The 20,340-nt window shown below is 41.8% G+C and overlaps 1 protein-coding gene across 1 annotated transcript in view; it reads right to left on the reverse strand.

Moving 5' to 3' along the window:
• slc12a4 (solute carrier family 12 member 4) overlaps positions 1 to 20,340 on the reverse strand; it is a 47,359-nt gene that overhangs the window by 17,104 nt on the left and 9,915 nt on the right. The window contains exons 2-16 of the mRNA XM_057346624.1: positions 14,207 to 14,304; positions 13,280 to 13,411; positions 12,788 to 12,934; positions 11,356 to 11,410; positions 10,924 to 11,054; positions 10,526 to 10,755; positions 10,036 to 10,250; positions 9,720 to 9,884; positions 9,500 to 9,598; positions 9,332 to 9,389; positions 9,054 to 9,228; positions 8,533 to 8,651; positions 8,127 to 8,225; positions 7,754 to 7,873; positions 7,530 to 7,634 (exon numbers count right to left, since the gene is read on the reverse strand). Of these exons, the coding sequence (XP_057202607.1) occupies positions 7,530 to 7,634; positions 7,754 to 7,873; positions 8,127 to 8,225; positions 8,533 to 8,651; positions 9,054 to 9,228; positions 9,332 to 9,389; positions 9,500 to 9,598; positions 9,720 to 9,884; positions 10,036 to 10,250; positions 10,526 to 10,755; positions 10,924 to 11,054; positions 11,356 to 11,410; positions 12,788 to 12,934; positions 13,280 to 13,411; positions 14,207 to 14,304 (1,948 nt within the window). The remainder of the gene's footprint in view (positions 1 to 7,529; positions 7,635 to 7,753; positions 7,874 to 8,126; positions 8,226 to 8,532; positions 8,652 to 9,053; positions 9,229 to 9,331; positions 9,390 to 9,499; positions 9,599 to 9,719; positions 9,885 to 10,035; positions 10,251 to 10,525; positions 10,756 to 10,923; positions 11,055 to 11,355; positions 11,411 to 12,787; positions 12,935 to 13,279; positions 13,412 to 14,206; positions 14,305 to 20,340) is intronic.

Below are 20,340 nucleotides of genomic sequence, written 5' to 3' on the forward strand. Positions count from 1 at the left end.
GAGTTTTTGTAATAAGCCTGCAGGGCAACCACCTAACAGTGCATTACAGTAATCTAGTCTTGATGTCATGAATGCATGAATTAACTTCTCTGCATCTGAGATTGACAGCATATGACGTAGTTTAGATATATTCTTAAAATGGAAAAACGCAATTTTACAGGTGTTGGCGACGTGGCTCTCAAATGACAGATTACTATCGAATAGAACGCCAAGATTCTTTGCTGACGACGAGGGTTTTATGGAACATCCGTCAATAGTTAAACAGTATTCTTGGTTGTTACTTATAGCAGTTTTCGGTCCAATAAGTAACACTTCCGTTTTGTCCGAGTTCAGTAATAAAAAGTTGTTACTCATCCAGTTTTTTATATCGACTATGCATTCCATTATTCGATGGAACTGCTGTGTTTCATGAGGCTTCGAGGAAATATAAAGTTGAGTATCATCAGCATAACAGTGAAAGCTAACTCCGTGTCGCTTTATTATATCTCCTAGAGGTAGCATGTATAATGCGAAGAGCAGAGGCCCTAAGACTGAGCCCTGTGGTACACCGTACTGGACTTGCGATTTGCGTGACACCTCATTGTTTATTGCTACAAATTGAAAACGGTCGGATAAATAAGATTTAAACCATTTCAAAGCTATTCCCTTAATGCCGACATAATTTTCGAGTCTATGTAGGAGTGTGCTGTGGTCAATGGTATCGAATGCAGCACTAAGGTCTAGCAGCACCAATAACGAGATACAACCTCGGTCAGACGCCAATAGCAGATCATTTGTAACTCTGATCAAAGCAGTCTCTGTACTGTGACATGCTCTAAATCCAGACTGGAATTCTTCATTGATGTCATTCCTTTGGAGGAAGGAGCATAATTGAGTTGAAACTACTTTTTCCAGAACTTTAGATATGAAAGGTAGATTCGATATAGGCCTGTAGTTCCTTAGTTCTCTAGGGTCGAGTTGGGGTTTTTTGACAAGGGGCCTTATAACAGCCACCTTATATGCTTTAGGCACATGTCCTAATGTCAGAGATGAGTTAATAATACCAAGAAGAGGATCTATAAGTTCTGGGAGCATCTCTTTCAGTAGATTTGTAGGTATAGGGTCTAGGATGCATGTTGTTGATTTAGATGATCTAATGATTTTAGACAGCTCATCTTGATCTACGGTATAAAATAATTGCATCCCACATAATCCCACATGGGGCCCATATATTTTGCCCTTTTTTATCCCATGCCCATGGGGAGCCCATGTCGCCCAGATATAACCCATATGGGGCCCACATACCAATGTTGGCTGGGGGTACAGGCTGCAGGTTTGCCTGCGGAGCTACCATTTGACAAAAGAACAAAAGGGCTCAGACCCGATGACTCGAGAGACGAACTAATCATTTCTCTTTCCGGTATAAAAGAACGAAAGGACTCGGACCCGATGACTCGAGAGACGAACTAATCATTTCTCTTTCCGGTATAAGGACTCGGACCCGATGACTCGAGAGATGAACTAATCATTTCTCTTTCCGGTATAAAAGAACGAAAGGACTCGGACCCGATGACTCGAGAGACGAACTTCATTACTGTTTCTGGTACAATGTTGCACATGCGCGGTCAACACAAAATGTTCAAAAAGAACGAATCGTTCATGCACGACCCATCACTAGCAATTTTTCCTGGTTTAGTGCCTGTAAAGACATTCACCTATGGCAGAGACAAAATGGCATACATAGCCAGGTTTGGTATTGCACCGTTTGTAAAAAGACAACTGATCACAAAAGATAATGATGAATTGAATGTTCGTCGTTATGTTCGACGAAAGCATGAACAAAACCACACAAAAAAAAAACTAGACCTCCACGTCAGATACTGGACAACGGATGAAACGGGATCGTACATTTGTACCCACTACTGTGTGGTTCTGAGTTCCTAGGCCATTCCACAGCTGAGGGTTTACTGGACAAATTCAAGGTAATTCAAGGCAAAAATACATTAATAGTACACAAAATATATAAATATGCACACACCATGAAATGCATAATTAAATGTATTGGAGCAGGTCGAAACTGTTTATGCTAAAATATAATTCAGTCTAGTGTGCAATAATCCCTTATCTCATTAATGTTATATAGTACAGCTCTGTTTTAGAACGCTGGGGATTATAATTTATATCAATGTGCTTTGATTAAATTCAAACTACAGAGTCGCATCATAAAATTATACCAGCAATTGTAATGTAGGAAAGTTTTTTAACTCTTTCCCCGCCAGCATTTGATACATTTGCCAAGAAGTGTAAAGCAAAGTGTAAATGCTGTACTTTTCGTAAGGGATAATGTACAGGCAGCGGGGGTTATCGCGGAAATAAACCCCGACAGTAGCTGCGTTTACATGGACCACTGTAATCCGATTAAAAATCCAATCCGCGTGAAAACGCACCATGTAAACACGTCAATTAGATTTAAAATGCCCAAGCGATTGAAATTTCAGTCGGATTGTAAGGGGTGGTTTATACCGTTTGTAATCCGCTTGATAGGACATGTAAACACTTGATCAGATTAAAAACCAAAGTAGTAAATTGTACACATGTGCAAAGACGACGCTGGCTCGTACCCAGATAGCACAATCCATCTGGCTTACGTCTATTTGACGTCTGCATTTACATCTGCAATACGTCTCAGAGACGTCTGAACGTCTGTAATACGTCTGCTAAAGATCTGGAGATCTGCTGCGTAAAAACATCTGCTAAACATCTTAGAAAGAGCAGCTTTACATCCATTCTAAATCATAAACATCTTACAGACATCTTCTAGATGTCTATATGATGTCTGACAGCAGACATCTCTGAGACGTATTGCAGATGAGCAAACCATGTATTGTAGATGTCTTGCAGATGTAAATGCAGACGTCAAATAGACGTAAACCAGATTCCTTTCGTTCTTTCATACCGGAAAGAGAAATGATTAGTGCGTCTCTCGAGTCATCGGGTCCGAGTCCTTTCGTTCTCTCATACCGGAAAGAGAAATGATTAGTTCGTCTCTCGAGTCATCGGGTCCGAGCCCTTTTGTTCTTTCATACCGGAAAGAGAAATGATTAGTGCGTCTCTCGAGTCATCGGGTCCGAGTCCTTTGTTCTTTCATACCGGAAAGAGAAATGATTAGTTCGTCTCTCGAGTCATCGGGTCCGAGTCCTTTGTTCTTTCATACCGGAAAGAGAAATGATTAGTGCGTCTCTCGAGTCATCGGGTCCGAGTCCTTTCGTTCTTTCATACCGGAAAGAGAAATGATTAGTTCGTCTCTCGAGTCATCGGGTCCGAGCCTTTTGTTCTTTCATACCGGAAAGAGAAATGATTAGTGTGTCTCTCGAGTCATCGGGTCCGAGTCCTTTCGTTCTTTCATACCGGAAAGAGAAATGATTAGTTCGTCTCTCGAGTCATCGGGTCCGAGTCCTTTCGTTCTTTCATACCGGAAAGAGAAATGATTAGTGTGTCTCTCGAGTCATCGGGTCCGANCCCAGTAGAGGCGACCGTGCGCGTACTGGACACACACGGATAGGTTGGGTCTTCCTCCCCGGTGGGGAGCGCTGCAGGTTCACCACCTGGTCTCTCGGGAGAGTGGTGGGAACTCTTGGGCACGTAGCCGGGGCGGGTCTCAAGATAACGTGAGAATCCCGGCCCGAGTTCTAGGCAATCTGTGGACACGGAGGGTGCTTGCTAGATCCCCTACCCTCTTGGAGGTGAGCGCCATGCGGAAAGCCGTCTTTATCAAGACTGATGAAAGAGCGGCAACCCGGAGTAGGCTCCGCTAAGGGGCCGACGGCTCTGCTGTCCCAGAGGCTAACCCAGCACTTGGGTCATATGAGCGGCCGTAGCGGCTACATACATTCCCAGTGTGGAGGGGGAGAGGTTACTCCCCGTCCTCTTGAGGTGTGCATATAGTGTGGGATGGCCCCTACAGAAATCATCATCAGTTTTTTCTACTTATTAGAAATAATGTTTCTATAGGCATTTGAAGTGGAGAAATGTGTATTTCTCCAAAACGCTACAAGTAAAATAAGTCCATATATGGTGTGCATATAGTGTGGGTATGGCCCCACAGAAATTCATCATCAGTTTTTTCTACTTATTAGAAATAATGTTTCTATAGGCATTTGCAATTGAAGAATGTGTATTTCTCCTAAACGCTACAGTTAAAATAAGTCCATATATGGTGTGCATATAGTGTGGGGATGGCCTCTATAGAAATCCCATCATCAGTTTTTTCTACTTATTAGAAATAATGTTTCTATAGGCTTTAAGTTGAAAAATGTGTATTTCTCCAAAATGCTACAGTAAAATAAGTCCATATATGGTGTGCATTATAGTGTGGGATGGCCCTCTATAGAAACCCACCATCAGTGTTTTTCTACTTATTAGAATATAGTTTCTATATGGCAATTTGAAGTGGAAAATGTGTATTTCGTCCAAAACGCCACAGTAAAAATAAGTCCATATATGGTGTGCATATAGAGTGGGATTAGCCCCTATAGAAACCCACCATCAGTTTTTTTCTACTTATTAGAAATAATTTCTATAGGCATTTGAAGTAGAAAACATGTAATTTCTCCAAAATGCTACAGTAAAATAAGTCCATATATGGTGTTGCATATAGTGTGGGATGGCCTCTACAGAAATCCATCATCAGTTTTTTCTACTTATTAGAAAAAAATGTTTCTATAGGCTTTCAAAGTTGAAAAATGTGTATTTCTCCAAAATGCTACAGTAAAATAAGTCCATATATGGTGTGCATTATAGTGTGGGATGGCCCCTATAGAAACCCACCATCAGTTTTTTTCTACTTATTAGAAATATAGTTTCTATATGCAATTGAAGTGGAAAAATGTGTATTTCTCCAAAACGCCACAGTAAAATAAGTCCATATATGGTGTGCATATAGAGTGGGATTGCCCCTATAGAAACCCACCATCAGTTTTTTTCTACTTATTAGAAATATAGTTTCTATAGGCATTTGAAGTAGAAAACATTGTATTTCTCCAAAATGTTAGTGAAATAAATCCATATTGTGTGCATATAGTGGGGTATGGCTCCTACTTAAACCCACCATCATATTTTTCTACTTATGAGAAATAATGTTTGTATAGTCAATTATATTGGAATAATATTTTTCAAACAAAATGCTTTCAAAAAACATACTGTAATTAAATCTGTTCAAATCCATGGGTACTGTAATTGCAAACTGCATAAACAGTTTTATTTGCAGGACAAAGGTGTAGAAGGCATTAAATAATACATATTTAAGATACAGACAGAGACATTGGTTTCACAATATAACGTTACAGCAATCATAATGCAAACATTCGGAGAAAAAAACCTGCATAAATTACGACAAAAACGAGATATTCTAAACGTAAAACAAGAAATATGTTATTGACAAGAGACGCGGATCATCTACATTTAAATAAAGCTTTACAAGCGGTGTTCCTGTAATGTACCGTAAACCACTGAATAAGCGCGCATCTGAACCTAAACGGCGGCTGGCTTGACCGTGTATTTTCAAACCGCGGCTGGCTTGACCGCAGTGTAAAACTGAGCCTGGCGCGGTGGACGCGGGTATCATTATAATATTCACAAAACGGCTACTCAAACAATGTAATAAGTACAGATGTGTTTATTTTATGTCACAGACACCATCATAATAATTTACAATTCATAAAAGCAAAATAATATTTACATATCAATGAAGCAAGGTCATTACAGCGATTTACCATGGTAAAAACAGTTAATCCTTCCAAAGCACATGTAAGTAAACGATAAATAAAATAAATGTTCGGTAGCCTACTGATGAAATTTTATGATTAGATATTTTAGCCTACAGTATGTTTGTACATCTGCAAATGTATCGTGTTTAAAAAAGGAACAGAAATTGCGGTTAAAAACTCACTTCAGGGAAACAGTTAAGACATTTTAAATGCATAGAAACGTTAATATGTTCATTTAGAGATGACAAACATATGGAAATGTGTACCGCTTTGTCAGATTTATGGCTTTTGGTTTATTTAGCAACAGCTGCTCCGTTCTGTGCGTCATACGCCTTGTCTGTACCCTGATAGCACACATACCTCGGACCCGATGACTCGAGAGACGCACTAATCATTTCTCTTTCCGGTATGAAAGAACGAAAGGGCTCGGACCCGATGACTCGAGAGACGAACTAATCATTTCTCTTTCCGGTATGAAAGAAAGAAAGGGCTCGGACCAGATGACTCGAGAGACGCACTAATCATTTCTCTTTCCGGTATGAAAGAAAGAAAGGGCTCGGACCCGATGACTGGAGAGACGCACTAATCATTTCTTGTATACATGGGATTTTAATGAAATCCACAAAAGCATGCAATTTGGCGAAAACGTTTTTCTAAATAATTCTGATTCCCCCTGCCCAAAAATGGTTAATGGTTTAATCTGAAAGTCAGACACCTAGCTCGTGAACAAAACCAATCAGAGTTGAGGCAGCAGGCAGCTCAGCTGAAGTATGCTTTGATGAAATTATAGAGCAGGAGAATGAGTGACTGAAAATGTAACGGCAAAAATCTGAAATGTCATAAAAAGGAGGAAGGTACTCAGAGAATTGCTGTATCCCAATCTATCAAGACGTTCCTTAAAAGGTAGCTCTATAATTCCTGCGATGTGAAACGGAGATGGATTTGCATTATCCAGGGGTAAAACATAATAACGCGGATGTGTAACTACATGTGTGATGCTCATGCAGTTGTCAGTGTCTGGGTCTTACTATAAAGACGTAAACTCATGAACATCTCCGATCTGCTCTGAGAGTTTACTCGCACGCATTTCACTGTTTCCTTTGAGAAAAGGCAAGCTACGCTGAAACTCAAATGTCTTTGCAACGGCCAGCCAAAATAAAACTCCGGTTAATTTGAACAAATTATGACCCACACATAAGAAAACAGTAGTACACTTGTAGCATAATCTGTATTAGTTACTATTAGTATATCATAGTGATGGTATAGTATAGTATAAGTACAACATTATACTATATACAATAGTATTCTAGAAAACATCTAGAAGAATCAAAATAGATTTTTTTTATTTAAAAATGGCTCAGCCAGCACGATTTATTTTGTGGGGCTTTTTTATAGATACATTGATACATTTAGTGGCTTAATTTAATTATATATTATGCAATACCATATTCATCAAACATTAAGACTTTAGAAACATTTAAGTGGTCTATTTATTTATTTACATTAACGCATTCTTATAAAATGTAATGTTGACTTCAGTTTTTGATAACAGACTGATTACATCTATTTTGTAATAGAATTCTCTAGCTACGGCCCTGATGTGTGACATTACTGACATTACTGTCAGTGCAAACATTAAGTACACTAGTTCAAACAATATCGTCTGGCTTCTTAAGCTTCATATATTTATTTAATGCAAATAATTTCTAAATATGTGTTTTATCATTGGAAATAGACGCATTGTTGGTCTGAGTAAAACGCAAGCTCTCTTTTGGAAAGACAAACCTCCAGTTTTTAGTGTGGGGTGGCCCAGCTTCCAGGCGGAGGAGAGCATAGCGTGCCGCACTAAGAGACAACCCACGGATCCCATCTCCCCACTCCTTCTCTGCTCTGATTGAGAGATAAAGACAGTAAAAATGATCAAATTAAACACATCTGATCAGCGTTGAAGTGCACATTCTACACTGTGATGTGTGACAGTTAAATGGATTTAAATGGGAATCACTTACCCCTGATATTCAATGTACTTGTAGATCATACCAGCAATGCCCATGGCCACAATGGCATAGTACCATGAGGAGATGAACATAAGTGATAAACACGTACTCATGCCCAGAAAAGACAGAGCCCTGCGAGAAAGAGAATCAGAGATAGACCGTCAGAAAATAATAGCTTGCTCACTAATAATATTTCACGCCCCAAAAGATGGCCTTGGTAATAATTTTTCTCATCTTTTGTTTTAAAACATACATTTCATTGATATTATTGAACACAGTCTATCGCAAAATAAACAAATTTATTAGGTAAGGGTAACTTGCACATAAACCAAGTGTAATAACGGTACAACTGTACATTCAAGTAAAGATCTAAATGCACACTTACCAGTGATAGTATTTAAACCTTGGCCTCCAGTTTGGTGTTCTTAAAAGAGTTTGTACTGCGCACGCCAAATTTACAAAAAGATAACACATCAGGAAAAACCTGTTAGGTGAACAAGCATATTTCCATTTAACTAATTTAAAGATGATACATATAATGACATTTCAGAAACCACAAACTGGATACTAAATTAAACTAATGTTTGAAATGTACTGTATACTGCAGTCAGAATGTAAAAGAGAGGAGACTGAATACAAGGTGAAGGTGGCAATAAAATTGTACCATAAAATTATTTATATACTGTAAGTAACTATCTATATTATCTATATATTATCTATGTGGTGACAACTACATTTTTAAATAATTTAAATGAGCATATCTATATCTGTTGTGTGTTAACAATGCTCACATGGAGAGAATAGGAGCAACCATATCGAGTGAAGCAATGAGGATGCCGAGTTCTGCTATGAGTCCTGTCAGTAACAGAGCCCATGTTGGCTCTCCGTTAGCTTTACCATGTCCAAACACCTGTGTTTGCAAACACGCATGTAGACACATTAGACAGGAAGCAGTCAGCTTTGAACATCACATATTTACATTTTAGGAAAAACATTTTACATATGGGCATGCAAATTCCTATATTTACAGCTTGTGACCCATACCGCTTGTGTGGTTTGACATTTCAGAAAACGATGTACATTAACCAGGAACTCAGAATACAAACATTTTCATCTCATTCAAATTCTATTTAACTAGGTCAGTGAAGGGTGTAAGGTGTAAAATGTAACTTTATATTACATACTAGCTAAATAACAAAAATGCTCCTATTTCATTTGTGTATATAAATACTGCAATTAATAAAATGAAAACAGAAAATTGTAACTAATGTAATTTAGCTATTTCGTGATTGGAGATCTGTACGACTCTTACTCTAAGGAAAGGAATGATGTTATCCTTAGCAATGGCTTGCAGAAGGCGGGGGGCTCCTGTCAGGGACTGAAGTCCTGCACCCACTGTGGAGAAGAAGGAGCCAATCACAATGACCCATGGAGAGGGCCAAGACAGTGTACCAACTACCATGTTTTTACTGACTGCTTCTCCAAATCTAAAAGATACCACAAGAACAAACAAGACTCATTATATGTTTTTTTTATTACAAAAATAAAATAATAATAAAGTGTATGTGTACTGAACTTTAGATGACATACTTATCTCTGAGCACCACACCCTCAATGCAGGCCCCAAACAAAACCACAGAGCTGAAATCTTTTACAGTAAATTAGTCAAGGATTTTTTATGGACATAGTACTGAATAAAGAATAACTTTTATGATAACTGATTTAAAAAACAACTGAAGCAATACCAATACAGGATACAGACAAGAGAGGTGGTTGTAATGGCCAGAATTGTCCCTATAGGTATAGATTTCTGGGCATCTCTTAGATCTCCAGATCTGTTCGATCCAGCCATAATGCCTGTCCCATAAACACAGAGAAATAGAATTGAATCCAAATAAAAAATAATTTATAGACTATATACAGTAGCCTGGGCACATAAATGGGTTTTCTGGGACCAAAGTGGACAGACAGGTTTTACCTGTAGCAGAAGGAAAAAATATTCCCACTAGGAGTGTAAAGGAAGTGGCAATGTCAGCAGTCACATAGAAGCCAACACTCTCCATGGAGCCATGGACATCAACAGAGGAAAGACTCGCTTTCTCTAGAATCTGTCCTTTCTCCATGTATTCCCCCCACATGTTGTCTACAATACACAAAGTACTCACGCTCAGATAGGAACTTGGACATAACCACAACTTTATATCATATCCGGAATTAACTAGGAATTTAGTATCAGCTTGTTTATGACATGCCGTAATTGACATGTTGTCCACCAGACAACTGTGTGTTTCTACCTGTGATGATGCCACTGGACAACCCAGGAATGCCATGTATCTCTGTAACATTGTTCTGCAGAAAGTATTCATCACAGTGAACTGTGCTGGAGTTTTCAGAGCTGCAGAAATTCTTCCACAGGTTGCTGGGAACAGTGTCATTACCAACAACCACTGTCTTGGCACAAACATCAAAGTGATGCCGAACCAAAGTCCGGTTTCCTAGCATGCAGACCCTAGACATACAGAATGAAAATTTATTTTAGTGATACTTATCTGTGTATAATGTATACTCATTCTGCATCTCAAGTTCACCTCAGCTCATTCACTTTTGAGCATGAATTTATAGCTTTACGTAATAGAGACATATTACAATATATGTATTATATCCTAAACTTAACACACATTCCTTTGTTATTTAGCACATTAGGAGCACATTCCTTAATTTTTTTTAAATATTACATTTATTTATTGGTCTTATGGGCGATATATATGTTTAAAAAAGGCTTACGAAAAGTCAGGAGGGTAGAAGATAGATTTTACAGCTCCGGCATAGATGGAAACGATGGAGATTATGACACAGGCCAGGAAGAGAGAGGCAAACTTGTTGACATACTTGACCCCCACAAAAACAACCACAGCCATGAGGCTCAAACAAATTGTGCCATACACCCGCATATTATTCAGCATTGCACTGCCCCCTGGGGGATGGAATATGGCAGCTTGAGGAATCAGATATTTCTGTGAATGAAAAAGTGAATTAACGATTATTGTCAGGGCTTGTTTTTGAAAGGGCCCATAGTTTAATGATCACTATAGTTGCTTCTATAAATAGACATATTATCTGCATGAATGCATCAATGTATGAAGATAAATAACAGATTGCTGACATAATGACAAATGACTGACCAGAAATATTTCAATTGCTCCCAGTATGTACATGGCAGCTGCAAAGGTTGTGCCCAAATAAAAACAAAGACCAACTGCACCACCAAACTCAGGGCCCAGAGAGCGAGATATCATGAAATACGCTCCACCAGCTGCCAATAAAAAATATAAACAATGGCAAAACAATTTCTGAAATAATAGCAGTGATCAACCTGATCATCATCAAATACAAAATCTATTTCTGCAACACATGAGTTAAGGACACTAAAAATAGAATTTGGGTGATAGATATATCTCTACAACAGTTAAAAGTATTGCATTTAAATAGCCCTAAGTAATATCAGTCAGATTAATACTATTATACTGTTGTCATAGATTTGTACAATTTTATAATGCATAAAAGAGCGAGTATGATAAGCGAGTAAGGAGTATGATAATAAAACATTTCATTACCTGGGACTACACCATTGGTGGCTATGGCACTCATCGATATTGCAGTTAACATTGTCTGTTAAAAAAAGTCAATTTGACCATTATAAAAGTTATATTGATAATAATATCCAGAAGGGGGAGAGAGAAAGAAAAGTCTGTATCTGTGTCTGTATCTGAAATGTGCAATGCTACACTAAAAAAAGACATCTAATCAATCAACACAGCTGTGACAAATCCAGCAATGTCTTCTTTCATTAATACCTGTAACTTCCTTTAATTTTAGCTTATACCTTTTTGCAGTAGATCAAATACATTAGATGGTACATGGGACAGTATAAATGTATTCTGTTTGATTTATGTAATATCAGAGGACTCGTTTATTACAAGCATTCGAAATGTAGGCTGACAACTAAATATGTCTTTAAATTGGCAATGTTAAACAGGTCAGATTAATGCAAATGTTTTATAATAAATTATGTGTTTCTGTGAACGAATAATTTATGTGAAGCGTCACATAATCAGTCTAAGACAATTCTCACATCTTAAATCTAGTTTAAAAACAAAGCTAGACATCCCAACCTGCAAAAACTCATTTTCGGGAGGGAACAGTGTAACGTTATGGCGCCCCCAACACTCACCTCATCAAACTCACCTCATATTTTACAATACTCTAACCCACCACAGACAGTCGAAAAGTGGATGTGGATTAAGCACAACTGTCATTATTTGATATAAGCATGTTCATTTTATTATAATGTAATCAACCCTATGTAGCATTTTGTCTTTTTTGGAAATCCTATCATTCCATTTCGAAGGGCTCATCCCTATGCCCCCTAAGCCCTTAGAATGGTTTACCCTCCGGAGTGAGAGCTTTGAAGGGTTAAAGGGTGTAGGGGACCAAACAACTGTTTCTTGAAGTGCCCTTCTGCGTTATCATCCCGCGCCAGGGGCCCTTTGAAGTGGCCAGTTATTAGCACTTCGCTTTGGACGACCCTTCAGTATGGCAGCCATGATTGTTGTCACTCCGAAGGGCTCTTCGGAGGGCGATATATCCCAGTTGGAACGCAGGGCCTGTCATAGCGCTGAATGACGGTAAAAAGAGAGAGCGATTGTAAACCACGCCCCCCAAAATGAATTGGTCGGTTAGCAGAAAAAGAAACCAATCAAGATACGCTCTCTGACACTCTCTTGCTACGTTTGGTCGCTCACTCTGTCAGTAAATTTAGAGCCCATATATAAATCCTAACACTGGTTTACTTAACGATTAACGGGAAATAACGATTTCCGGCATACTTAATCTGTGGAATTTAATCAGGCAGCCGCTAGAAATATGCGAGAGTTTCCCGGAAGTTCTGGGAAGGGTGGGATGTCTGCAAAACTAAAAAATATTGGCAAATTGGCCATGATCACCGTAAGATGGTTTGTTTATGAGAAGGCATCAGCAACAACTCACACACGAGCAGCACATGAGAACGATGAGAAGGGATTGGGCGACACCTGCTGTTCCCACTATCCAGGTGAGGCGCAGAAAGAGAATCACACCAAATATGTTCTGCAGACATGGCAGGTACACTCCCATCAGTGTGCCCATATTTGGAGACTAGGGAAAAAATAGTAAAAAAAAAAAAGGTGAAGAGTAATTTTTGCATTTATCGTGAAAAAAATATTTTACACATTGATAAATGACTGATGATTGGGGCACAATGGACCAAACCAGCATTCGCTAGATGTGAGTGCATACAACTTCATCAAGGTTGTCAGTATGTACAAAAAGTAATCTTATCAAAATGTTGTCATAAGCAATTAAAAAACAGCCAAATCTTTTTGAATAAAGTTAAAATACAGTTCTCCCCACTACAGAGGGTATGTGGGTTTATGAAATGGATAGATGGATACAAATACAGTGATAAAATACGACTTAATAAAAAGGTGTGACATTTCTTACTTGAGGGAGTTTTCTTGTAGATGCATCTGCACTCTCTGCCTCCTCGTGTTCTTTGACACCCTGAGTAACGTTTGTGTAACTGACCAGTCGGCTAAGGAGAGAAGAGACTTTTGGCCGGATGTCCAACTCTTCCTAAAGAAAGACATTTCAGAACATACCACACCTTTTTTATTTGAATTAGGCCTATCAGTTATGGAAATTTTGGAAAATCTGTTTTATTACTGTACATTAATACTAGGGCTGTGTATTGGCAAGTGCCTCCCGATACGATACATATCACGATAGATGGGTCACGATACAATATATTGCTATGTATTTCGATACGATACACATTTGCGATATATTGCAATAGAAAATGTAAAAAGTAGAGCTAGAAATACAACATGATATGCACCACCAGGGGTTTTCTGTAAGGATAAGTGTAAAAACATCCCTTACCTCTGCAGAGTGGTGCATGGACCTTTAGATCAGAGGTTTGGGTTCTCAAACTGTGGTTTGCGCCCCTCAATTGGGTAGCACAGGGGAATAAGGTGGCTCACGCAAGTCACTTGGATGTTGTGGTGCATTACAGTTAAAACAATGAACATGGGCAGTATAAAAACTCTGGTTCATCCGTGCTGTAAATGTGCTGGTTTCACATCCATGAAAGCACAATAAATGTCATTGTTACTTTTCTTAATAAACTTTTTGTCTAATGCACTGCAGTAGCCAAGTGACTTGTGTCATGACTTGCGAAGTCTAAAAAATATCGATAGTAGAGGTATCACTATCGATACACTATCGAAAAAAAAAAAGTTGTGATAGTTACATGTATCGATATTTTTGCACAGCCCTAATTAATAAAGTATTGATGAAGCTTTTGGAATAATATTATATTTTACATTTACAGTAAGACAATAAACAATAACTAATTGCAAAAATGCAAACCTCAAACAAGGCCAGGTTTTTGTCATAGTAGTCATTTCGTTTAGATGCTGAGTCTGAACTGCTGAGGAAGGGACTGTCTTCTTTGTGAGCTCCATGACCTACAGGGCAAAATAATTTACACATTTAATTGAAGACATATACCCTTGTCAAATACAGAGATATAAAAATATAAAGTATATATAAATAATATAAATACAGTATAATATAAATAATACACATTAAAAATGACTTAAACACACTATTCAATGCAACACGTTTGTAAACAGTGGCCATAAATCAAGCTTAACAAACATAGGTAAGGTCTTAATCATGTAAGGATTTGGTTTTAATCATGCAGTAAAACTATGATAATATACTGAGAGCACTTTCTAACGAATATCAAGTATGTTAAAATCCCTTTTCTAGTTTGAGTATTATATGGAGCTTCATATTTCTGCTTTTCTGACTCTTTCTCTCACACACTTTTTCTTTCAATCACTCTTATTTTTTAATGCAGACACTATGAACCAGAACACAATCAGTTTAATTATTCTCGTTACATCCTCTTATGTCCTCTGATTTTTTTTCTCTCTTAACAAATGTCAGTACAACATAACCAAAACAATGTTCCCTTTCTGTCGGTCTCTCGACGTTGTGTCGAACCGACAGATGGGGTTCGTCCTTGAGAACCAATCACTTCCGACTTCTTAGAAAAGGCCAATGAAAATTGGCAAATGAAATTTGCATGCCGGACTCTGCCCCCGGATATCCGGGTATAAAAGGGAGACGGCGTGCCTCATTCATTCACCTTTTGTTCTTCGGAGCCTTCGCTCATGATCAACAGACTTCGCTACAAGACTGCCGGCTCTACGACGTGGTGCAGCGGACTGTCCCTTCCTGCAGCGACTTCCCCTGGGCGTCTCGGCGGTTCCAGAAGTGTTCGAGTTTTTTTCTCTAAAAGAGCAAATTTCTCCAGCGTGGCATGTCCCGCTGTTCTCGTGGGTGTAACACACTCATCGAGGAGGGGGACGGACACGATGTCTGCTTCCAGTACGCTGGGGCAGATGTTGTGGATACGTCCCTCTCTGGGCGTTTATCACAGCCACTCTCACCCTCTACACGACGGTGTTCGGCAAATCGACGTTGCGTCACGGCAAGACCCAATGTCGAGGATAATCAGCAGCCTAAGCACTCTCAATCGACGGTGCTTTGTGCCACATCATCGTCTGGGTATTATCACAGCCGCTCTCACCCTCTACACGACGGTGTTCGGCAACTCGATGTTGCGGCAAGACCCAATGTCAAGGATAATCATCAGCCTAAGCACTCTCATTCAATGGTGCGTTGTGCTACATCTTCGCCAGACAGGTAAAACTGCAGAGCCGATCTCCTCCCCAGGGGTCCCCCCCCACGGCGAGGGATCTGTACTGCCAGCCATCGAACCACCCCCGGGAGGTCGATGAAGCAGAACGTACCCCTAGCCTCCCTGTCGGTCCCTGGGAGCCTGACAAGAGCTTCCCAAACCGTCACGGTGACTACGGGATACGGTCCGTCTCGGCTACGCGATCCAACTCCCCGGATGCCCGCCAAGTTTCGGGGCATCATCTTAACCTCAGCAGAGGCAAGGATGCCCCGTGCTTCGGGCTGAGGTCGCCACCCCTCTGGTGAGGAAGCGATCGCGCTCGTCCCTCTAGCCGAGATGTTCAACGGGCAGCCCGTACTTCATCGTCCCCAAAAGAGCGGGGGTCGCTAGATCTGCGTACCCTGAACAGGCACCTACTCTAGCTGCCATTCAGGATGCTCACGCAGAAGCGCATCCTGGCATCTGTCAGATGTCAAGATGGATTCATGGCAATCGACCTGAAGGACGCTTACTCTCATGTCTCATTCTCCCTCGTCATCGCCCGTTCCTACGGTTCGCTTTCGAGGGTCAGGCATATTAGTACAGAGTCCTCCCCTTCAGTCTGTCCCTGTCCCCACGAGTCTTCACGAAGATCGTGGAAGCCGCCCTCACTCCCCCCTGGGAGAGAGGTGTGCGGGTACTAAACTATCTCGACGACTGGCTCATTTGACACACTCGTGAGATCTGTTATGTACACACAGGGACCTAGTGCTTCGGCACCTAGATCGATTGGGACCACAGGTCAACCGAAAAGGAGCAAGCTCTCCTCTGTGCAGAGCATACTCTTTTTTGGTATGGAACTCAATTCTGCCATTACAGCGCGACTGCGCTCAGTCAGTGTTGAACTGCCTGGAATATTTCAAGCAGTCAGCGGGAGGAGGCTCCTGGGTACATGGCATCCTCGACGGTGGTGATACCCCTCAGGATGATGCACATGAGACCGCTCCAACACTGGCTACAGAGTCGAGTTCCCTGGAGAGCGTGGCACACCGGCAGCAGGCGGATGGTGATTACGCTTTTCTGCCGACGCACCCTAACCCCTTGGTCTTCAATGACCTTTTCTACGGACGGGGGTCCCTCTCGGGCAGGCGAGACGCGTCAGGGTCAACAGACGCCTCCCTGCAGGGTTGGGGTGCCGTGTGCAATGGGCACGCAGTGTCGGGGCAATGGACGGGCCCCCGCCTGCGCAGGTATATCAAATTGCCTAGAGTTGTTGGATGTGCTACCCGCACTGAAGGGGTTACAACCTCTCGTGCAGAGCAAGCACGTGCTGGTCCGGTCGGACTGCACAACTGCCGTAGCATTTTTAACCGCCAGGGTGGCGTTCGCTTATGGCAGCTAACACGACTCGCCTGACGCCTCCTCCTGTGGAGTCCGCAGGGCCACACATATCCCAGGTGACCTGAACCAGACAGCCGATGTGCTTTCTCGTCAGTTGACGCCTCGCGGAGAGTGGCGACTCCACCCCCGCGTAGCCAGCTCATTGGGGACAGTCAAGGCGGGCTCAGGTAGACCCCTTCGCCTCCCTGGACACCACCCATTGCCGCTAAGGTACTCCCTGCCTCGGCACGGAGGCTCTAGCGCACAACTGGCCGCGGGACAAGCGGAAGTACGTCTTTCCCCCAGTGAGCCTCATTGCACAGACCCTGTGCAAGGTCAGGGAAGAGGAGCATCAAGTGTAATAGTTGCGCCATACTGGCCCAACCGGACTTGGTTCTCGGAGCTAATGCTCTTGACGACAGCTCCCCCCTGGCCGATTCCCCTGACGAAGGACCTGCTTTCCCAGGGGAAGGGCACGTTATGGCATCACGGGCTAGACCTCTGGAACCTCCATGTCTGGCCCCTGGACGGAACGAGGAGATCCTGAGTGGCCTAACCCCTGCGGCGGTTAAGACCACTACTCAGGCTAGGGCCCTGGCCCCCCCCTAAGGGGGTCAGCGTACTACTAGCCTCCCTTCTTCCCCCACTGGGTGAAGAACAGGCACTCCATCCATCACTAGCAAGCACCTCCTGTGGGCGGGCTGGGCAGAGCAGCCCTGCCCCTTAGGCCGGGTATCACCTGAGTTATTCGCAACATAGCTCTAACCGGACCTAGTGCTACCAGACGTTGCAACCCCCCACCAGGGCGGTTCCGTCTGATGTATCCTCATGCTAGTTCCCACCTTGGTAACCCATGACCTCCTTAGGTGGACCTCCACCTCGCGGTTAACTCCTTCAGTCTGCACTTTCTTCCCATGAGTTCTCCCCCATCGGTGAGATCATGTTGGTATCTCCACTAGTCTCCTCCCTGTGGTAGGAAGTGGTCTCTGTAGCGCATCCCCCGTTTGAGGAAGTAGCGCTTACCCAGTGGCCTTACGGTTCCGGGCGGCTTCTCGCTGTTAGAGAACAAGGCCGCCGCCTGTGAGGCCGAAGGTAGGGGCCTTCCCACCTTTCAAGAAAGCTCTGGGACCCCCTACCTACCCACTGGTAGGATACAATTTCGCGGTAGCGTCACGGCTGACACGCCCAGGCCAGTCACCGTCGCTTCGTTGAGATTGTGACAGGGCACAGTGTTATGGCGTTTTCCATTGGAACCCCATCTGTCGGTTCGACACAACGTCGAGAGACCCGAGAGAAAAGATACCTTCTCTGTTACCGTTTGGTAACCTCGGTTCCCTGATGGAGGGAACGAGACGTTGTGTCCTCTTGCCACAACACGTGCTGTCCACTGCAGCAGTCGTGAGAGGTCTCAGGCTCCTCAGAACTAAGGTGAATGAATGAGGCACGCCGTCTCCCTTTTATACCCGGATATCCGGGGGCGGAGTCCGGCATGCAAATTTCATTCGCCAATTTTCATTGGCCTTTTCTAAGAAGTCGGAAGTGATTGGTTCTCAAGGACGAACCCCATCTGTCGGTTCGACACAACGTCTCGTTCCCTCCATCAGGGAACCGAGGTTACAAACGTAACCGAGACGTTTTGAAACCCCGCTGTAGCGAGGAAGGGGAGAGAGTGGAGAGCGTGGGGCCGGTGGCGTGAGTGATAATGAGTATCAGCTGTACGCGCACCGGTCCCGCATGCCTCACGGGGGAGCTCGGGAGCATAAGAGGACGAGCGACGGGACTGCCGACGAGAGAGGACCGGGCCCGGAAATGTTAAGTTTTGTTTATGTTCCGTGTAGGGGCTGCCGGCCTGTTTTTACTGCTGTTTATTGTTTATTTATTTTTGATTAAAGTGTTTGAATGTTCGCCGGTTCCCGCCTCCTTCCTTCCGTTTTATTGAGCTTTGCTACACCGTAAATATTTAAATTTTTTCAATTAAAGTTTGGTCCACATAGTATTTTTTGAACACACTAGTATCCATATAAATGTTTTTTGGTTTTAGTTAGTATTAACCTCATTAAGTAAACTTCATATTTATTTATTGCTCTTTAGATGGCAAGTCAGCGATTCTGAATGCATTATAGGCCAGCACTGAGGATGGGACAAATGAGATCATGAACTTTATTCTCTCTATTCGTTAGGCATTCACTTAGGAAATTCAGAAATATCTGACGATTAGTTGCAAGCTGTTGTTCCATTGCTCAATGTCCTCTTAGAGTATAATCGTCTCACAAATATATATCATGTCATTTTATAAAACAGGATAGAATCTTGTCTCAAGGCTGTGATGAGATCTTTGTTTGTATGCTATTGGTTGCACTCACCTGATTCCAGGGTTTTCATGACATTTATTGGTTGAGTTTGCATTAGTATTGCTGTAGAGCATGTTTTCTCTGTATGTAGCAAGCAGCAGCTAAGCAGTGTACAAAGTCTCTATAGGGCCACATGTGAACTTTTAGCTAGAGGTTCAATATTTCCTCACTCTTCTCTCTCCACTACTCTACTCTACTACTCCAGACACACGCACACATCACAACACACACACAACATCCGCGACACCACCCAGCAACAACACAACAGCACGACCCGCCACCACACACACACACGCCAATGTGTATCCACACTCATACATCTAGTGCATAGACTACAACTACTAAAATGCCCATGAACATTACTCATACTCTACACATACTGTACAAGCTTTATATGCCGCTATAAACAATAAACAATAAATATACAGAGTCCTTCAGGCACTGTTCCATTACAAAACCCTGCTTCACACAGTCAAATACACACATTCACACAGAGTCAATATGATATGGTGGGACTCTGCATAATCACAGTCCAAGTGGCACGTCATGGATTTTCATGTTTTGAATAAAAAACAATTCCTTTTAATTATTTAGCAGACACTGCTATCCAAAGTGGTTAAAAAATGAGAAACATCACCTACATGTCATAGTTTGCAACTGTATTTATAGTACAAATGCTGAATTTGTATAAAACTTGCAGGGTCCATAACAGTCACTAAAACAGTCCAAATATCACAAATTTCCAAATACTAAAAAATCTATACAAAAAAAGACAAATAGAAGCATTTACATGAGTGGCCTCAGACTTTTGGACCCTAGGCTATACTGTGAATTTGTTGCATTAGGTCCCAAGACCTATGAAGCTGGCTAAATGCTGCCCTCTACTGTAGCCTTACAGTAATCGTAATAATAGGCCATTTTCACAATGACATCCGTTAATTTACGCCTTTCCGCAAAGCATTGTAGGCCTATCCCTACTAGTTCCGGTTAGCCATTGCACCAGAGATTTCTCAGGAAAATGCAGGCATGTTCAACAACAACTCGGAGTGGTAAAGTTAATATTTTTCACGTTCATGTAATCA

The sequence above is a fragment of the Triplophysa rosa genome, linkage group LG1 (assembly GCF_024868665.1).
Source record: "Triplophysa rosa linkage group LG1, Trosa_1v2, whole genome shotgun sequence".
Lineage (NCBI taxonomy): Eukaryota > Metazoa > Chordata > Actinopteri > Cypriniformes > Nemacheilidae > Triplophysa > Triplophysa rosa.